At 60.8% G+C, this 17,746-nt stretch overlaps 1 protein-coding gene across 3 annotated transcripts in view; it reads right to left on the bottom strand.

The window, feature by feature from the left end:
- The window catches only part of CPLX1 (complexin 1), a 30,910-nt gene extending 16,671 nt beyond the window's left edge, over window positions 1-14,239 (bottom strand). The window contains exons 1-2 of one of the 3 annotated variants that reach the window (XM_072947828.1): window positions 14,122-14,239; window positions 12,664-12,769 (exon numbers count right to left, since the gene is read on the bottom strand). In XM_072947828.1, coding sequence (XP_072803929.1) covers window positions 12,664-12,694 — 31 coding nt within the window. In that variant the 5' untranslated portion in view covers window positions 12,695-12,769; window positions 14,122-14,239. Of the gene's footprint in view, window positions 1-11,009; window positions 11,189-12,341; window positions 12,602-12,663; window positions 12,770-14,121 lie in introns of those variants that run through there. The other 2 variants (XM_072947841.1, XM_072947833.1) reach the window with 2 other exon arrangements.
- Window positions 14,240-17,746: the final 3,507 nt, after the last annotated feature.

Raw genomic sequence — 17,746 nt, 5'->3', positions numbered from 1 at the left:
TTGTACATTTATTGAGCCTGGCTCCATGGCCGAGAATAAGGTCCCTCTTGGTAAAAGCGCTGTGTGTGCTGTTTGGAGAGCCTGGAACGTCAGTGGGCCAGGCTGGTTGGCGGTTTGCTCAGGTGTGTGTGTCCTCACCGCCTCTCTGCCTGTCTGCTGTCGGCTGAGTGTCTCCCCCTGAACTTGTGACCTGTCTGTTTCTCCTTCACGTTTCATCCGTTCTGCTCCTGTGTTGTGAAGTTCAGTCATTACAAGTAACGGCCAGCTTCATTCCTGGTCGTAATCTTTGCTCTGGACTCCACTTTGTCTGGCATCAGCGTGGCCGTTCTGGACTTCTGACTAATGTTAGCAGGGCCCATCTTTTCCCATCTTTTTACTTTTCCCTGATTTGTGCCTTTGTGTTTCAAGTGGGTTTCCTACAGCCATCATAAAATTGGGCTTTGATTTTCTGCCCAGTCCAACAGTCTTCGCCTTTTTATGAGCATGAACCCGGCAGCAGGGGCCAAAAAAGCCGCAGACCCCAAGGCAGCTGTCAGAGTGAGAAGGAGACAGCCGGGACTGTGGGGGAATTATCCTTAAATTAAATATGGCTCTGCTCCCACTTAACAAAGCTTAAAAACAAGACAGGAACGACTCAAACTGACTCTAAATGACCCGACCACATCCTGAGCAACGTGAGTCTATTTAGGAAAACAGAACATCAGCACCAACAGGGCGACCTAACGCACGGCGTCTGGCCCGGCGAAGCCTACCAGGCCCGCGGGGCGGGGGGAGCACAGGCCCCCACGCGGGAGCCGCCCCCCATGCCCGGCCGGGGCCGAGCGTGTGAGCGCGCGCGGTGAAAACGCGTGGAAGACCACGAAGGCAGGCGGCGAACGTGTAAGTGGCAGGAAGCGCACCTAGAAGCCACAGGTCGTGAACGGCGGCAGCTGCTGGGTAGCCAGACCCTTGCTGAGTGAACGGAAGATGTTAAATCACACTGTTACCCAAAGATGTAATTAAACATGGGGTCAGTTTTACCCATCCCCCAGCCATCGTGTGACGGAGCCCCACTCTGGGGACGCGTGTGGTCCCGGAGCGCTGCCGCGTGTGGACTTGCAGCGTTTGTTTGAGACGGCGGTTTGGAACCGTGTGTCAGGAGGAGCCAGCCGTGCACGCCCTCCTGCTGCAGCGTGTTCCCGTCATTAAGGACATCGCGGTTTCCTGAGAGGCCACCCTCCTGCAGCCATGGCACCAGCACCATCACCTCAATACAACAAACTGCCTCAGAAACAGAGCCTCTCCCTGCTGGATTTCCCTCCTGCGTGGAACTGTCGTGGCCTCACGTTCAGTGTTTGTTTACCTGGGTTTTGTTGTCCCTCTCCAACACTAGAATGTATGTTTCACCAGGACAGAGACCGTCTGTGTGTCCGGCTCGCGGCAAGAGCTCAGTGAATACATACTGAGTGACAGGGTGTGCGTGCAGGGATGCCCGCTGCAGCCTTGTTTGCACGAGCGAGAAACCTGACGTGTGATGCCTGACGTGCGGCATCGGTTCAGTCACTGGCAGCGAATCCACGCAAGCCCAAGGCAGGCGTCCTGAGGCCACAAGTCCTAACGCCACGTGTTTGAGTGCCAGGTGTCCAAGTACCAGGTGCCCTAATGCAGGCAGACTTTGTTTTAATGTGCCTCCCAGGTACTGCATTTTTCACAGATTGAAGGTTTGTGGCAACCCTGGGTCAAGCAAGTCTATGGGCACCATGTTTCCAACAGAACCTGCTCACTTCATGTCTCTTGTCACATTTTGGTAATTCTCACACTATTTCAAACCCTCCACCAGCAAAGATTATGACTCGCTGAAGGCTAAGATGATGGTTAGCATTTTTTAGCAGTACATTTTTTAACTCATGACATGCACGCTATCCTGGACACGATGTTGTTGCGCACCTCACAGACTACAGTGTAAACATATCTTTTGTACGCGCCGGGAAACCAGAAAGTTCCCGTGCCTGCTTTGTTGCGATGGTCTCTCTGTTGCAGTGGTCTGGAACCCGACCTGCGAGACCTCGAGGTGCCTGGACGGGCCGTCCTGACACCAGGCGTTCTCACTCCAGTTACCCTTTTGCTCCGTGTCCCAGTTCCAGGTGTTTCTGACCTTAGGTGTCCTAATGCAAAGTCCTTACAGTTGAGGGTCCTCACTGCTGAGTTCTGGTTAAACGCGCTGGACGGATACACACCGCTTTCCCCAACCCCACTCAAAGGAGAGTCAGGAAATTTAAAAGCGTGATTCCACAGGGACAAGCAGAATAGGGGAGGAGAGAGCAAGATAACCGAGGTGTCGACGCCGGGGGAACCGAAGGGCACCCAGCGAGGGCAGAGTGAGATGCGCAGACGAGTTGACGTGGCGGCGGGACTCCGGGGGGACTCCAGGTTTGGTGGCGCCGGGTCCTGTGGGAGGCACGGGTGACCAGGGTGGGCTGAGGTCTCTCTGAGGGACACCTGTGCTCCCCACCCTGGGGACCCACCACCCAAGCAGCAAGGGGGAATCAAAAATAAGCTTCCCTGGAGAAAAAGAACCAGAGACCCTCCAGACCCGGCCCAGGTTCAGGGCTGCGGGGACAGAGACACCCTGCCACCTGCAGACTGGGGTCAAGTGGACGTCTGTTTCCTGAAACTGGGGACCTTGCCCAAGTCCCCACCACTGCCTGCCCACAGAACCCGCGCTCCAGCCACGTAGACTCTGTTTCTGGAGAAAGGGAACCGCACCGCAAACAAGCCCCAAAGAGTCTTCCAGTCTGACGTCTCCAGACACCAGAGCCAGCTCATCACGTGCCTGTCCCGCAGGTGAGCCTGAGGCCCCACAGCACACGGAACCTCCCGGCCAGCTCTCAGAACTCACTCTGACGCGCGAGTGTGCTCCCTGCGCGCCCCTGGCACGGAGACTGCACTCGGCAGACCGGCAGGTGGGGCTCAGGAGGCAGTACAGGGACAGGGGAGCTCTCGAGAGGCAGGGGACTTGGAATGCAGGAAAGAGCTTTGGGAAGCGAAAAACATAAACGCAAATGAAAAATTCAGTTGAAGAGTTAGAAAGTGAAATTAAGGAAATGCCCTAGAAAGCAGAACAAAAGCTGCAGAGCTGGAAACAGGCGAGAAGATGCAGGAAAGAGCATCGGATCAGGGCGCACAGCGGGCAGGGTAGGAGGATGGGTCACCACGCAGCAGCCGGAGCAGCGCCTGGGACTGAACCACCTGCACCCGCGGTGCAGACGCCAGAAGACTCACAGCAAGGTCCCGAAGTCTTGAATTTCAAAATGCCCAGGTTGGTGAGGAAACAGCAAAAACCTCCAGAGAGAAAACAAAGAGGTCATGGAAGACGCACTGGAGGTGAGAACAGCATTGGCTTCTCAGCGGCAGCTTCAGAGCCTGGTGGGCAACCGGAGTGAGGCTGCAGACGCCTACGGCGGACATGGATTTAGATCCAAAATGTATATCCAGCTTAACCGGCAATCACGCATGAAGGCAGAAAGAGGGTCTATGTGCCCCTGACGCACCCGCTCTCAGAAAGTTCCCCAGGGCCCAGCAGGAGAGGAGCGAGGGGCATCGGGGCCACAGCAGGTGCAGCCGGGAGTGGAAGGTGCCAGAGTCCTGGGGCAGCCACTCCAGGGGAGAGAAGAGCCACCTGTTCATCTGGAACCTTTAGCCACGTGGAAATACTGGGTGGTGGGGCTGCCAGAGGGTGGAGAGTTAGAGAGGGTTCACAGAGAAGGAGGCAAACGGAGAATGAGACATGTTAACTCCAGGGCAGACCAAAGGTCCCACAGGAGAGATGTGATCGGGGCTCGCAGGGAACCCTGTGCATGGCGCCGATGTGACCCATTACAGGAAACTAATGAAACGTCCAAGATGATCCAACGAGCTCGTTTCTGAGAAACACGAGGCCTCTCACTAAGGCAACCTGAGAAATAACTTTCTTTAAGTTCCAGGTATCTCATTAGATGAAACCTGCAGCCCGCGCCTCGGCCAGGAAGACGAGAGGAGAGTGGCAATATTAACAAACTGCTCCTGGAACCGGGGCTCAGTCTGTAGTGATGCTCACCACCCGCAGGGCGAGTCTCTGCCCACGTCTGTCTGCACTGCAGGCAGAGGCGTCCCCGAAACATGCACGGTGCAGAGAGCTGTCGCTGGAAACGACACCGTCCCAGCACCAACTGCGCTGACGCCTCGCCAGCTGGCTCCTGGGACTGGTGCTAACACACCGACATGTAAAGGACTCTGCTGAGTCTTTTAAAACTGGAACTGGACCTGAAGGCCTCTGTCTTTGAAAAAATACTTTCAAATAAAGTAATGTGTGATTCTAATGGATGAGCTGGAAAGGAATATAGTGGCTCAATTCTCCACATCACTTCTTTATACTTTTCTGTGTTATTTCAATTCCCTACAATGAACATCTGTTATTTTAATGATGGGGAAAAAACCCCACTTTTATGTTGAAAAATAAATATGGGTATATACCTCTGATAAAATTGAATGCAAAGATAGAAATGTTTTTTATGTATTAAGAAAACATAGACTGCCACCAGTCCTCTAGCTCTAAATCACAAGGGCCGAGGAGGAGGGTGGGGGAGAAAGACAGAAAAGCACCCAGAGCTCCTGGGAAGACTTCGGGAAGAGCTCGAAACACAGTGTCGCTCGTCACCGTGGCAATCAGGGCTTGAGTAATGCTTTTAAGGGCATATGGGTTCCACAACACTGCAGAAGGGCTTAAAAAGAAAATGTGGTCCACGTGTCAGGACAGCGTAAGCGAAACGTTGCCAGAGCACTTTAAAAAGGTGACAGTTAAGATGACAGAAGCCACAGCAGGTATGTTAGCTGTGAATATTCCTGCAAAGTGAGACGTAAAGCCGAGTTCCCTTGAAAGACACCCACTGGCTGCCCCGCTGGTGGGCACCGGGCCCTGGGGGGGGGTGCTGCAGGCACCACGCACCTGGGCCACCCTGGCCCAAGGAACAGAGCAGCTTCCAAGGAGCCGCAAAAACTGCCCCGGCCATCCGCCCCGTCCCTGGCTTCCCACACCCTGTCCAGCCCCAGTCCAGGTCAGGAGGGACTGGTACTGGAAAAGTGCTGTATCGTCCTTGCTGGCAGACAGCCCACACCCCGCCAGTGCTGGAACCCAGCCTGGGGCCCCACGGGAGGGGAGGCACAGGCACGTGGCCCGGTCTCACCTGCTGACCACCGTGCTCCAGGCCCTGCATCTGGTGGCCTTGCCTCCAAGGCTGACTGAGGGGCATGGCCAGGGACTGGCTGGAGGGTCACCCAGAAAGTCCCTGCCTCCTGGTCCTGCCAGCACCGGACCTGAGCCTGCCTCAGGGACATGGCCCTCACTCCCGGTGTGTCCCTCACCTTCTGGCACAGAAGCACCACTCCTCCGGCTCTGTGCCGACGGCACCCCTGCCCTCCCGCCCGCTCCTTCGCTGGCCCTGCAGACCTTTCTCAGGCATCTGGGCATCTCCCCCTGCCATGCACAGATCACGGATCCGCTGCTCGGTGCCCGTGGGGAGGGTCCCTGGGCCCCACTGGCCCCGACTGCGGAGGAGGGCACCAGGCCGAGAGCGTCTGCTCTTGGCTTCAGGGAAGGACGTACGGAGGCAGAGGCGAGACGAAACGCCAATTAGTGAGGCCGAACAGAGCCAAGCTCCAGGACAGATGGCGCGGCCACCGGCTTGGGGGCCAGCTGTCATCCTGTCCCGCTGCTCACTGGCCGCCTGTCCGTCTGCAGACGCTGCCCCCAGCGCACGCGGGGGACACTGAGATGTTCCTGTCGGGGCCTCAGTGAGTGTCAGGGACGCCTTCCCCTGCTGTCTTCACCTGGGCAGGGCAGGCTCCGCTAGCAGGGCATCTGCTTGGCCTGATGGACAGACAGAAGGATGCTGTGCTCACCCCGCGGACCGGGTGCGAAGCAGTCCACCTCTCCAGAGCCTTCCTTCTGAAGGAAAGCTAAGTGCCACGTGGTCCCCGTGGCCCCAAGGACCCTCGAGGGCCTGAGGCCAGCAGCTTCTGGGGACCCCACGCCTCACCCTCCGTCCTCACCGGTTCCTCCTCCTGCTGCCTACACGCGACGCCTGCACGTCTTGCCTCTCCCTCCCCCAGGAGGCCCCATCTGCGCCTTTCCTGCCAGTCCTTCGGCCACTGTGGGCCGGAGGGTGGAGGCCTGAGGGGAGGGCAGTGGACGGCACCAAGGAAACATTAGGAGCAGCACTAGCACCACATGGCGTAGGCCGGGGCACCAGCCTGCCTGTGGGCTCTGCCAGAGCTGCTCCAGCCCGCTGCCTGGCCCCCGGCGTCCTCAGCCCTCTCAGTGTCTGTCTGCACCTCGCACCCAGCACTCAACAGGTAGCACTCGGCACCCAGCACCTGCACTCGGGACCCTCAGCACCCAGTACCCTCAGAGGCCAAGCACAGGCAGGCCAGGAGGAGGGTCTGGAGAGCCCCCCGCCCCCAGACAGAATCGGGCGCTCTGGCTGCCAACAGCAGGAATCTCAGGACCCTGCTCTCTGCCCAGGCAGAGCACGAGCCCTGGGGAGGGGCCGCTCGGCACTGTGGGCACCCCGTGGGTGCTGCCCTCACCTGATCTGGGCTTACAGGCCGCGGTCTCTGGGACTTGCCGACTTCGGGGCCTGCCTGGGCTTGAGCTGGTTCTGGGGTTTTCATTAATTCCCAGCCATAAACGCACCCGGCCCAGAGCCAGCCCAGAGGCTGCGATGAGGGCAGAACAGGAGCGACTGAAACAGATGTTGTCATCCGAACCGAAACTTCTTGCCAACAAGGCAGAAAACAAACGACTTTATCAGCTGAAGTGCGTTATGTGCCTTTTATTCCCCCATCGGGCAACAGCGTTTATAACGGAGCTGCAGCGTAACCAGCCGGGAGCACCCTCTCCTGAGTGAAGGCCTGTCCTCCAGGGTCTCGGGGGAAAAGGCAGTTTCTCTGAAGTGTCTTCCAGCCTCTAAGAGATTGGCGGGGATGGGTGTGGATAAGTGGTGTCTCTCCTGAGCCCCGTAAGGTAACTTAACGCCTTCTCGATGCAGCACGGCATTTGGGAAGCCCCTCCTGAATGAATATTGATATTTCACTATCAAGTATTTGCTGGCAGCCTTGGAGGAACCCGGCTCTCAAGAAAGAGCTGGGGAGAAGGAGGCACCTCTGCTCTCTGAGGGCTTGTGGTCTGGGGCTCTTGCATCTGCCTGGCCATCACCCATCCTTTTGTTTGGAGGGTGAAGTGCCCACTTGGTCCTCACCTTCCCAGACCCTCTTGCCCATGACACATCCACAGAAACCCTTCACAAGATTCCACAGACACATTTGCCAAGCGGATGTCTCTTTTCTCCTGCCCTAACTGTGGACGTGAGGCTGGAGCAGCAGCAGCCACTTCGTGACAGGGAGGAGCAAGCTGAAAACTCCACTAGGATGACAGTGGCACAATGAAGGGTGAAGCCAGTCCCTGCTGGCACTGCTGAGCAACTGAGCCACCTCCTGATACCTCCACATGTGAGAGAAACAAACTGATTCAAGCCACTCTGTTTGGTTCTCTGCAATTTGAGTCAAAAGCATCTTCCCCAGTGCATAATTCTAGAGTTTCTCCAACCGATCTGCTCCTTCCTCTGCAGTCCAGCTCAGCCTGTGATGCTTATCCTCCCAGATGCCAGAGAACCTGGCCTCCCCGGTCAGTGTCACAGCAGGGAAGCCCCGGACACGCGGGAGGCCCCTGATAAACAGAGCGAACCCCAAAATAGACAGACAGGGCAGTGAAGCTTGTGGGACCAGCCTTGCCCTCAGGACCTGGGTTTGGGACAGGATCGGGAAGCCTGGCCTTGCCCTTAGTGTAGAGTCTCGGAGTGGACACTGGGGGTCGGGACAGGATTGCCTCCACGACCCTGAGGTCCTAGGAGGCGCGAGGAGGCAGGGACTGGGGAAGGGTCACGTCTGAGCTCAGGAGTCCAGCACAGCCACAGACACACAGGCCTCAGTGTGTGTGGTGGGGCCAGCAGCAGGGAGAAAGGTCCCTCGGGCTTCACAGAAGCAGGTACCAGACAAGGAGGGATGCCCCTGCAAGGCCCTGGCAGTGCTGGAGGTGGGGGAGGGGCCGGCACTGTCGGAGGAGCTTCCCTGCCCAGGGCTCCCGACTCACAGAGGGACTCTGCCCACCTGGCCCCACCTGCCTCCTGCGGGCCCCGAGGTGGGCACAGCCCTCCCTCCTCCTGGGTCTGGTCCCTGTGGCCTCCACATCTGGGGACTGGTCCTCATGAGACCCCCGAGGGGTCTCTGCCGAGAGTGCACATCCTATGCCCCACGGGGTGTGGAGGCCCCACCCCCAGGGTCTCCCTTCGCCTCCTTCCACCAAGGCCTGGGTTCCCCTGCCTCCCACCCGCCTGCAGCCTGGGCTAGGGAGGCTGCGCTCCCTCCCGTGAGGACGTGCTGGCCTCAGGACAGCGGCTGTTCACGCCCTTGCCCTCCCCACATGCCAGGCTCAGGCCCCCAGGCCCTCCGAGTCCAGGCCAGCCTCCCTATCTGCAGGATGGGCCTGGGGCCACTTTGCCAGGACACATTCACACCGACCGAGCGGCCGGGTGGCCGGGGCACAACTATCAGGGGTCTTGGCAGGGAGACCCCCTTCGGCTGAGTCCTGAGGTCCCGGGACCCTCCCACCGCCCTCCAAGCCCCTGCCAGCCCCTGGGGCCCCGGGCCTGTGCCCCAGTCTCCGTGCTCCTCCTGGGAGCCCACCTCAGACACCCCTCCTCCCCGCCCACTCACGGGCCCCGAGGACCTGCACACGTTCCAGACCCGAAACATGTCACGCTGAGGCAGACGGTGGGACAGCCAGCCTCCACAAGGTCATAATAGCCCCGCTGCTCCTGCTTCAGCCTGAGGAGAGCCTGTGGCCACGACACAGCCCTGACAACTGCCCGCTCCTGGCCACCATGTAAATACAGCTCCCGGGCCCTGGGCCACTTCCTGGCCTCGGGGGAAAACAGTTTCTTCAAATCATGCCCTTGAGGACCCTGAGTCCCAGATCCAGGCAGATGTGGCCAGAGCGCCTGGCCCCGGTTCAGAGCCGAGTTGCCGCAGACAAGTTCCCAGGCCACCACACCAAACTCTCTCGGGGACTGAGTGTTGGCTAATTCAAATCTGGGGGTGTCTTGATGGTTCTCCAGGGGGCCAAGACCTGTAAAGGTCTCCAGGACATTCTCTCGTGAGAGCAAGTCTGCCAACAGCCGGCCACTTTCCTTGACAGCCTGGCCCAGAAGCAACCTCTCTGGCCCACCCTGCGTGCCCACAGCTCCCTGGTCTCTGGGAGGACCCCAGCAGAGCTGTGTCCTGGGGGTGCCCCTATCAGCCCTCGGAGAACTCAGGTCCCAAGGGTGGGGGCTCCCGTGGGCCCCACCTGGTCCCCCTCCGGCCATGTCACAGGAGAGAGATGGCTGCTGTGCAGAGCCAGTCAGCATCCACTCCAGGGACCCAGAGGCTGGAGTATCTGGGCAGCCTTCCATCTCAAGGGGAGGGGCCCTGGAGCGCTGTCCCTTCCTCGTGGTCCATGGCTGCCCTCCTGCCCTCAGAGAGACATCTCAGCACCAGGAGTCTGAGTGAAGTCATGGTTTGGTGCCACTGGCCTTGCTGGGATGTGGCAGGGCAGGGCAGGACAGGTAATGTGCCAGCACCTGTGTCCATGGTCCCAGGCTGCCCTCCCGGGCATGGGGTCCCCCAGGGGGCTGGGCTGCAGAGCCAGGGCAGGCGAGTGTCTACAGAGGACTGTGGGAAAGGCCCAGGCTCGCCTGGGACTTCAGGGCCATCAGAGTGTGAGCTGGCCCTCCCTGAACTCCAGGTGATACCCTACCCGTCCCACAGCGCCACAGGCTGCCGCCTCTCGGGGCCCAGGCTGGCCTTGGGGTGGGTACCCAGAGCAGGCGGATAAGTGGTGTGTGGGCAGATACCAGATGACTGAGGGCGGGAGAGGCCTATGGGCCACAGAGAAGCCTGGTCAGCCCTTCCTGAGAAACGCTCAGAGCTTGAGGGCCCTGGGCGGGGCGGCAGGCACCTGTCTGAGGCCCAGCAGGTTCCAGACTGAGCTCCTCCCAAGAGTCCGGAGTGGACAAGGCTGAGCAGACACACCCTTGCGTGTAGGGAGCTGTGCGCACCCCATCTGTCTGTCTGTCTGTCTGTCTGTCTGTCTGTGGGACTCCTGAGTCCTGCAGCTGCTGTCCCCTCCACGTAGTCACCTCAAAGCCTCTGCCCCAACAAAGGCCTTGCTGAGATGCAGGGTCAGGGCAGACGACAAGGCTCTGGGAAGTGTGTTCTCAGGAAAGGATGTGCCACTGCAGCCAGCGAGCTGGGGACGACAGCCTCAGATGCCACAACCTAACAAGGCCACATGGAGTCTCGTCCCCAGCACCACAAGGGCCTGCACTTCCCTGGCTTCTGCTGTGAGTCCTTCTCTGAGTGTGCGCATCTGTGCCCGTGAGGCCGTGGGGGGATGAGTCTGTTTCTTAGTGTGTGTCTCTCTGTCTGTCCCCCTCTGTCCATGTATCCTACACTTAGACTTCTTGACCTGTTTCCTTGGGTTCCCCGGTCTCCATCCCAGCCACCCTGTCTTTTCTATGATATTTTTCTCCGGCCATTCTGCTCAGAGCCTCTGTCTCCCCAGTCGCCTTCTCTGCCCGACTTCTAGACAGCCTGGCCCCCCATCCCTCCTCTCTCCCTCCTGCCCAGTTTCCCCACATCCCTCTCTGTCTCCAGTGTCTGGGGCATTTCTGGTCATCTTTCTCTTGGGCTGTTTACCCGCTGCATCTTCTCTGGGTTAACCTATTTCTAGATGGCTTCCAGAGTTTGCCAGGCCTGGGTCTGGGGCTCTGGTCTGTCTCTCTCAGAATCTTCTCTTGGTCTCTGCCTGTCTCCTTCTCACCCACACTCACCCTGAGAGACCAAGAAGACACTCACCGCAGGGTGCAAAAATACGGGAACAGGAAACAAGGTCTCACCCGGAGGTCACACGCGCCGGACCCCAGCAGCACTGGCACTTGAACGGGGGCAGGCAACGCTGGGCCTGGGGGCCCTCAGGAGTGGCTGCTGCCCAGAGGGTGCTCAGGGGGCCTCCGGCTGCCTCCTCTTGGCACCCACGTCTCTGGTGAAGCCTGCCCCATCGCCGCCACAGGAGAAACTTTGGGTTGACACGGAACAAAGGGGATCCAGGCTGGCAATTACCCAGCTAATTTCAGCCACGTAGACAGCCAAATCAGATACTTCAGTTTTCTTACAAGCCCACCTCGAGGCCTGAATTAGCCACCTAATTAATTATCTGTGCAGCCTGGGACTGGCTGGGTGGAATCTGGATCCCTCCCAGAGCCTGGATGCTGCTTGTCCCTGAATCACGTCCTGGTGACGTAATCATTATAATTAGACTCAACCTGCAGCCTATCCTTGACCGCAGAACCTCAGGAAACATGGCCCCGCGCCAGGCCCAAGCATCTTTCCATTTAATTTGTGTTAAATGGAAACGCAGTCACTCTGCAGGAGACCAGCCCACATGGGCGATGCCCATCCTGGGCACAGTGGCACAGGCCCCTCTGTCTTGCCCCCGTTTCTAGCACAACAGACCCCACCACTCCCCACCTCTGGTGAAAGGCACGCAGTCACTCCTGCCAAGAGGTGGCCTCGCTGGGCGTCACCTGACTCAGTCTGTGAATGGCATCAGGTCAGGGTGTGGCCCTTGGAGGCCACGTGTGGTCCAAGGGAGGTGCTGTCACACAAGGAAGCCATCTCCAATGGCAGAGTCAGGCCCCAGCCACAGGCGCCCACCACCAGGAGCCCCGGGAGCTTGCACTGCACCCGGCAGCTGAGGTGTGCAGGGTGGGCCCCATGGGCCTGGGCTGAGCAGACTGATTTGCCAGGATGCGTCTGTGCCATGAGGACCTCAGCACACTGCCCCACCCACCTCCTGGGCCAGGGTCTCAGCCCACTGTCCGACAACACCCTCCTCTCCTGGTCCAGGGTCTCTGGCCATGATCGTGGCCTTGAGCCACGTAGGCTCAGGATTCCCTTCAAAAGCAGTCAGCAGGGTTGGAGGGGGGCAGTCTCCTCCCTCAAAGCACAAATCAGAGCTGCACTGCCTCCATGCTAGGGCTGAGCTCACACAAGCTACCCAGTGTCTCTCTCCTGTCCCTGTGCTCAGCCAGCCCGGGCTCCCTGTGCACGCTGCCACCCCTTCTCCAGCAACACTGCGAAGTCCTTGGTGGATGCCAAGGTCCCGCCCAGCTCCTCACTCCCACTCCAGCTGCCGTGGCCACCCTGCGGCCTCCGGCAGCTCTGCTTACCAGAAGCAAGATGCCCATGGGTGCTACCAGATTTGGCCGATTAGATAGGCCCCTGGTGCCCCCCAAACCCACCCTGGGGTGTGCTGCAAGGCCGAGAGGAGGTGCTCTGCTGGGCTTGGCTGGACCGCAGCACACCAGCATGCATCCCACAACCCCAAGCTGGCCAAGGTGATACAGGAGGTGCTGACTTTGTCCCCTGACTTTCCAGAAGGAGCCTGAGGTGTGCTTTGCAGGGCTTGTGTGGTGAGGTCTGAGGTGACCACGTGCTACACATGACCCCGTGTGTTCAAGTGCCCCTGGGTGTGCAGCGTGCGCCCCCTACCTCCCAGGGCCTGTTTCATCACGAACTCCATGGCGATGGCTTTGTGTCCTCAGCTGGTCCTCAGCGAGTCGTAGCTCACATGTGAGTGTGGCCAGGAGTCCTCTGCCTGGGGGAAGACGTGGTCACAGGTCACCCGACTATGCTGGGGAAGGCTTCCTCCTTGTCCCCACCCAACTTCCCCTGGCCGTGGGTCTGGGGTCAGAGAGAGCCTCATTCATGGTTCCCCCTCACACCTGGACTCCAGACATCAACACTGGGACAGATACCTGGGAGGGTTTGGGAGGGTCCTGCAAAGAGGTCTCAGCTAGCCCCTGGGGTTTCTGAAGCTGGCTTCCAGCTGCTACTGCAGGGAAAGGGGTGTGCAGCTCAAAAGAGCCAGACTGCGTGAAGTGGGGGCGAGCCCAGGGGCATGTGGAGGTGACTGGCTCTCCTGTCTCCTTAGTGGAGCCCTGGGCCACAGAGGTGGGGACCCATCTAAAGGATGGGAAGGGTTAGTGCAGGTGGGACCCGAGTGGGTGCTCCCTTTGGCTTCTGATGGAGTCTCGGGAAAACAGGTTCCCTCCAGTGGGGGAGACCAGCACTGCTGCAGAGACAGGTGGAGGGAGAAGCTGCAGGGGCCCAGCCTTCAGGGAACCAATGAAATGGGGGGGGCATACCACCCCTCCACCTGCATCTGCATGGGTGGGGTTCTCTAGGGTCCAGGCCAGCTGGAAATCTGGTGGGGAGGTGCTTTCTGTAAAATCAGCAGCTGCAGTGTTCCCCCCCTCCACTACCTCTGGTGAGGTCGCTCTTGGCAGGGAAACCCAGGTCACTGGAGAGCCACTGTTTTATGTGTTTTTCCTCTTCAAATGAAGGAAATAAGGAAATCTGCGTGTGTGTGGACTAGGGAGACCTGGGAGTGGGGGCGGGACTCCCCCATCTTCCGACAAAGCGCTGGGGCACAGGGACGCCTTTGCCGCAAAGCAGATTCTCTTCCAAACTTCTCCCCTGGCTCCTGACAGGGAGGCAGCCGCAGAGCCCAGCAGCAGAGAGGTCGGGGCGCTGTTGGAGCTCCCCCAGTGCTCTCATCGCCGCCCTGCGCGGCTAGGGGTTCCTGCTGCCACCCCACCCCTTGGCTTCATGGGCAGGCGAGTTGCCCAGCTCTGCCAAGGGGCCCTCAGGCGGGAGCGCGCCAGGAGAGAGAGAGAGACAGAGGACGAGGGAGGAGAAAGGGAGACGCGAGAGACATGAGACTCGGGAAAGGAGTAAGAAAGAGCGAAGGCGTCAGCCAGGACTGTGGGGCCGTTTCAGCACCGCGCCAGTGGACAGCGCCAGCCAGGGGCCCAGGATGGGGCACCGGGGCGGAGCGCGCGCCAAGCCCTGGCCGGGAAGGGGCCGCAGAGCCAGGGAGGGGGCAGCTGGGGCCCGGGAGGGGGCAGCTGGGGTCAGGGAGGGGGCTGCGACAGGGGCTCTGGTTACCTTCCTGGGGCCGGGGCGCGGGCGGCGGACGGGCGGACGGTCAGCGGCAGAGCGCGCTCGGGCCGGCCGGGTCCATGTGGCGCCCCGGGAACTGCGGCGGCGGCTGAAGGGCACCGCGAGGAGGGCGCGTCACATGTAGACGCTCCCCGCCCCCCGCCCGCGTCCGAGCATGACGAGGAGGGCGGGGCCGCGGCGGCGGGGCGGGCGCCGGCGCGGGGCGGGGGCGGGAGAGGCGGAGTCGTGCCCCACTCTCCCCTTCAAAACCCTGCCTCCCGGCCGAATTCGATAAAGGGTGGAATCCTGGGGCGCGAGCTCTCCGAGTCGGCGCGCACGACCCTGGCCCACCCGTCAGTTCGGAATCCCAGATGCGCTGACTGCCCCCAACCACCACCAGCCGGTCTCCTCTGTGTGGACCCTGGCGGCGGGTGGGGCCTCCCCCCACCCCAGACCAGGTCCTGCACTCCCGTCCGCTTCCGCCCGTGCGGGGCACCCAGCGTGCGGGACAGATACGTGCGCAACCCCAGTGGGAAAAGTCCTTTCTATTCCGGCCGCGGGGAGGGGACGGGGGTTGGGTGTCCCAGCTCCCCTCCGCCTTCCACTCTGCCCGGGAGCGCGCGGGAAGAGGGTCCCCAGCAGGGGCAATGACTGCAGTCCCGACCAGGCCGAGTGCCCCTGAGCACTGTCCGGGTCCCCGACCCCCGCTGCTCTCGGGCCTCCCGCACCTCTGGGCGGGAGAAGGGAGCCCGCATACTCCTGAAAATCCATCTGACCCTTGGCGGAGAGCTGCCCGCAGACCGGCCAGGACCTATTTTTTTTTCTGCGAATAGGTTTGCAGAGAAAGGGCCACGCCGTTTCATTTAAGTGGGACAGAAGTGGCGCGACCCCCACCTCTCGACCAACGGCCTCACGCCGTGTTAGGGACGCGCGAAGGTCACTGCGGACCGGCCGCTTCGCCCCGTGTCCCTGCAGCCCCGCCCCCGCCGCGGCCGCCCCCTCCCCTGGCCTCCGGGATTTCCTCTGCGACGGATGCCGCGCAGCGAGGAGAGCCGGGTCGCTGCAAGGTCGGCAGCTCAGACTCCTGTCCTGCCGCCCCACCGGAGGTGGGAAGACCGGGCCCTGAAGTCACTGCACACCAGTGCTGTGGGCAGGGCTGGGGGGAGGGGGCCCGCAGCGGGGCAGGGGTCAGGGTCTCCACTATCCTGGTCGGTGGGTGGACACCCCTGGTGTTCGCTGCATAAACTTTCACAGTCTTCTCCCAGCTGAGTCATCAGGACTCGCTGGGCCTGAAGTGGAAGGGGGCAGATCCTAGAGACCCCTGGAGACCATTCCCCACGTTGCCCAACCAGGACACACAGCCTGAACTCTGGAAACGTGCCTGTTTCCCCCAATCCGCTGGGCACCTTGGCTCCCAGCTCCTATCCCTCGTTCACCATCTCTAGGCCCACTTGGGCCCCACAGTGGCCTGCCAAGTGGTCCTCAGCGGGCAGGAACGAGCAGAGGGGAAGGGATGGAAGAGGCCAGCACTCTGCAGCACTGGTGGCCCTGGGGGAGGCCCACATCAGGACATTCAGAGCTGCAGCCTCCCCGGACCCCAGGGCCATGGGACCTGGCCTCAGTCTTGTCCGCTCTTCCTCCTGATGGCTCCTGTCACTTGGACCTGGGCCAGGAGGTGCAAGGTGGGTGGGGTGGGGCTGCTCATAAGGGTGGGTCTGGGGACAGAACATGGGACTCCCACCTAGGCTGCAGGAAGCCTTGTGCACCAGCACCCTGGGCACATTTCCCTTCTACCCCCACCCTTGACGTGAGGTGGGGTGAAGCCCCAGGCCTTCTGTAGGTGTGGGGACAGGTGCTCTGCGGAGGGAGTGGTCACCTGTTCCCAGGTGTCTGAGAGTCCTGAGTGTTTGCTCAGCCTGGTGCTCCTGGTGTCCTCAGAACCTGTGTGTGGATGCCAGAGGGGAGAGGGGTGGGGCCACGAGAGAGAAGCCACTTCTTCCTGCTGAAGCCTCCGCCCTCCACCCCAGCCAGCAGGTGGACCTGGAGGACCACAGCTGAGTCCTGACGGCAACCCCACAGAGGCCCCCAGAGGTGACCCCAGCCGAGTCCAGAGCAGGCCCCACAACCAATGACCCCAGCTGCCCTTACAAGCCACGGAGACACCCCGTTGGCCTTGCGGCAGCCAGTCTGGGCAGCGTGCAGCTTGCATATCACCAGGATAGAGGGGTCCACGACCTCACCGGTCCCATGACCCAGGCCTGGCGGATCTCCACACACCCTGAGTCACGGGCTCAGGTTGGGGACAGAGGACAGAGGCCCTCTGCTGACCCTCCAGCGCTCTTTCTCTTCCCTCCCTCCCTGTGGGGTCATCACCTGTCTCTCTCCTCTATAGATACACATCTCTGTCTCTGTGTTTCCCTTTCTGTCTCTTTATCTCTTGGTCTCTGTCTCTCTGTCTCTGTCCCTCTGTGTCTCTCTCTGTTGTTACCTGTTGTAGACTCCTCACACACATAGCCACCCCACCTCAGCGCTCACATTTGTCCAGGCCCTGGGCTAGGGGTGGGGGTGGGGGGGTCCAACCAGGACTCAGACCCTCCTGGGGGAAATAGACCAGGTCTGTGCCAACCCCGGGTCAGGGTGACCATGGCTCTGGGAGAGGAAGGTCAGGAAGCAGTGGAGCCTGAGGAGGGCTGGGGCAGACAGTGCCAGCTCTTGGCAGGGAGTGAGGACACGTAGGGAATGGCCTGGAACAGTCCCCCTCCTCCCGCCAGGTCTGTCCCACGGGGAGGCCACTCAGTTTATGGCCTCCACCCCACCTTGGGGCCACACCTCAGATAGGGACTCTGGCCTTGTGAGTCCCCAGAAGAGGACCTGGGTTCTGGTGACCATTCCCCAAGCCTGCAGCCGTCCAGAGAGGCAGGAACTGAGAGGGAAAGGTTGAGCCAGGGCAGCCTGGTCAGCGTCACCGGGCTGCAGATCCAGGTGGGTGCAGGCAAGCGACGAGGAGTGTAGCGGCGGGGTGTGGCGGGAGGGCAGGGAGGGGGGCAGCTGGGAGGGAGGCTGGCCAAGGCAGCAGGAGTGGGCAGGGCCCTGGAGGGACTGGGAGGGTCTGCCACCGAGAGGTCAGCTTTGGGGCGTGTGTGTTCGGTCACAGCCCCGGCCAGCGGGCAGGACAAGGCTGGAGCCCCAGGTCAGGGCTCTGCACGTTTCTCAAATACACACCCTCCTGAGGCTGGCTCCTTAAGGCTAGGAAGCCCTGACCCAAAGCTGGGTTGTGCTGAAGAACAAGACCACATGGCACTGGGCTGAGATCCCTGCCACCGAGTCCCCTCTGTAGCCTCCAAGGGGTCACTCCAGATGGCAGGGAGGGGAGTCAGCTGCCCTGCTCCAGCGCACCCCCAACCCAGCCTCTCTGGAAAACCCTGCCTGGGGCCTCCACTCCCGCCCGAGGCGCCTGGGGCCTGCGGTCCCCTCTGTCTGGTGGAGGCCCAGCCACTCCTGTGCCCCAAGGCAGCCTCCCACTCTGGCCCCAAAAGTGCTTTCAGGGTCACCTGAGCTTGTTCTTCAGTCCCAGCACGGGGCCTGGCGAGGGGGCTGCTGGCCCCGCAGGAAGGGCTGAAATGGGCCCTGC

This window comes from Vicugna pacos, chromosome 2 (assembly GCF_048564905.1).
Source record: "Vicugna pacos chromosome 2, VicPac4, whole genome shotgun sequence".
Taxonomy (NCBI): domain Eukaryota; kingdom Metazoa; phylum Chordata; class Mammalia; order Artiodactyla; family Camelidae; genus Vicugna; species Vicugna pacos.
This window is presented reverse-complemented; position numbering and strand designations above follow the sequence as displayed.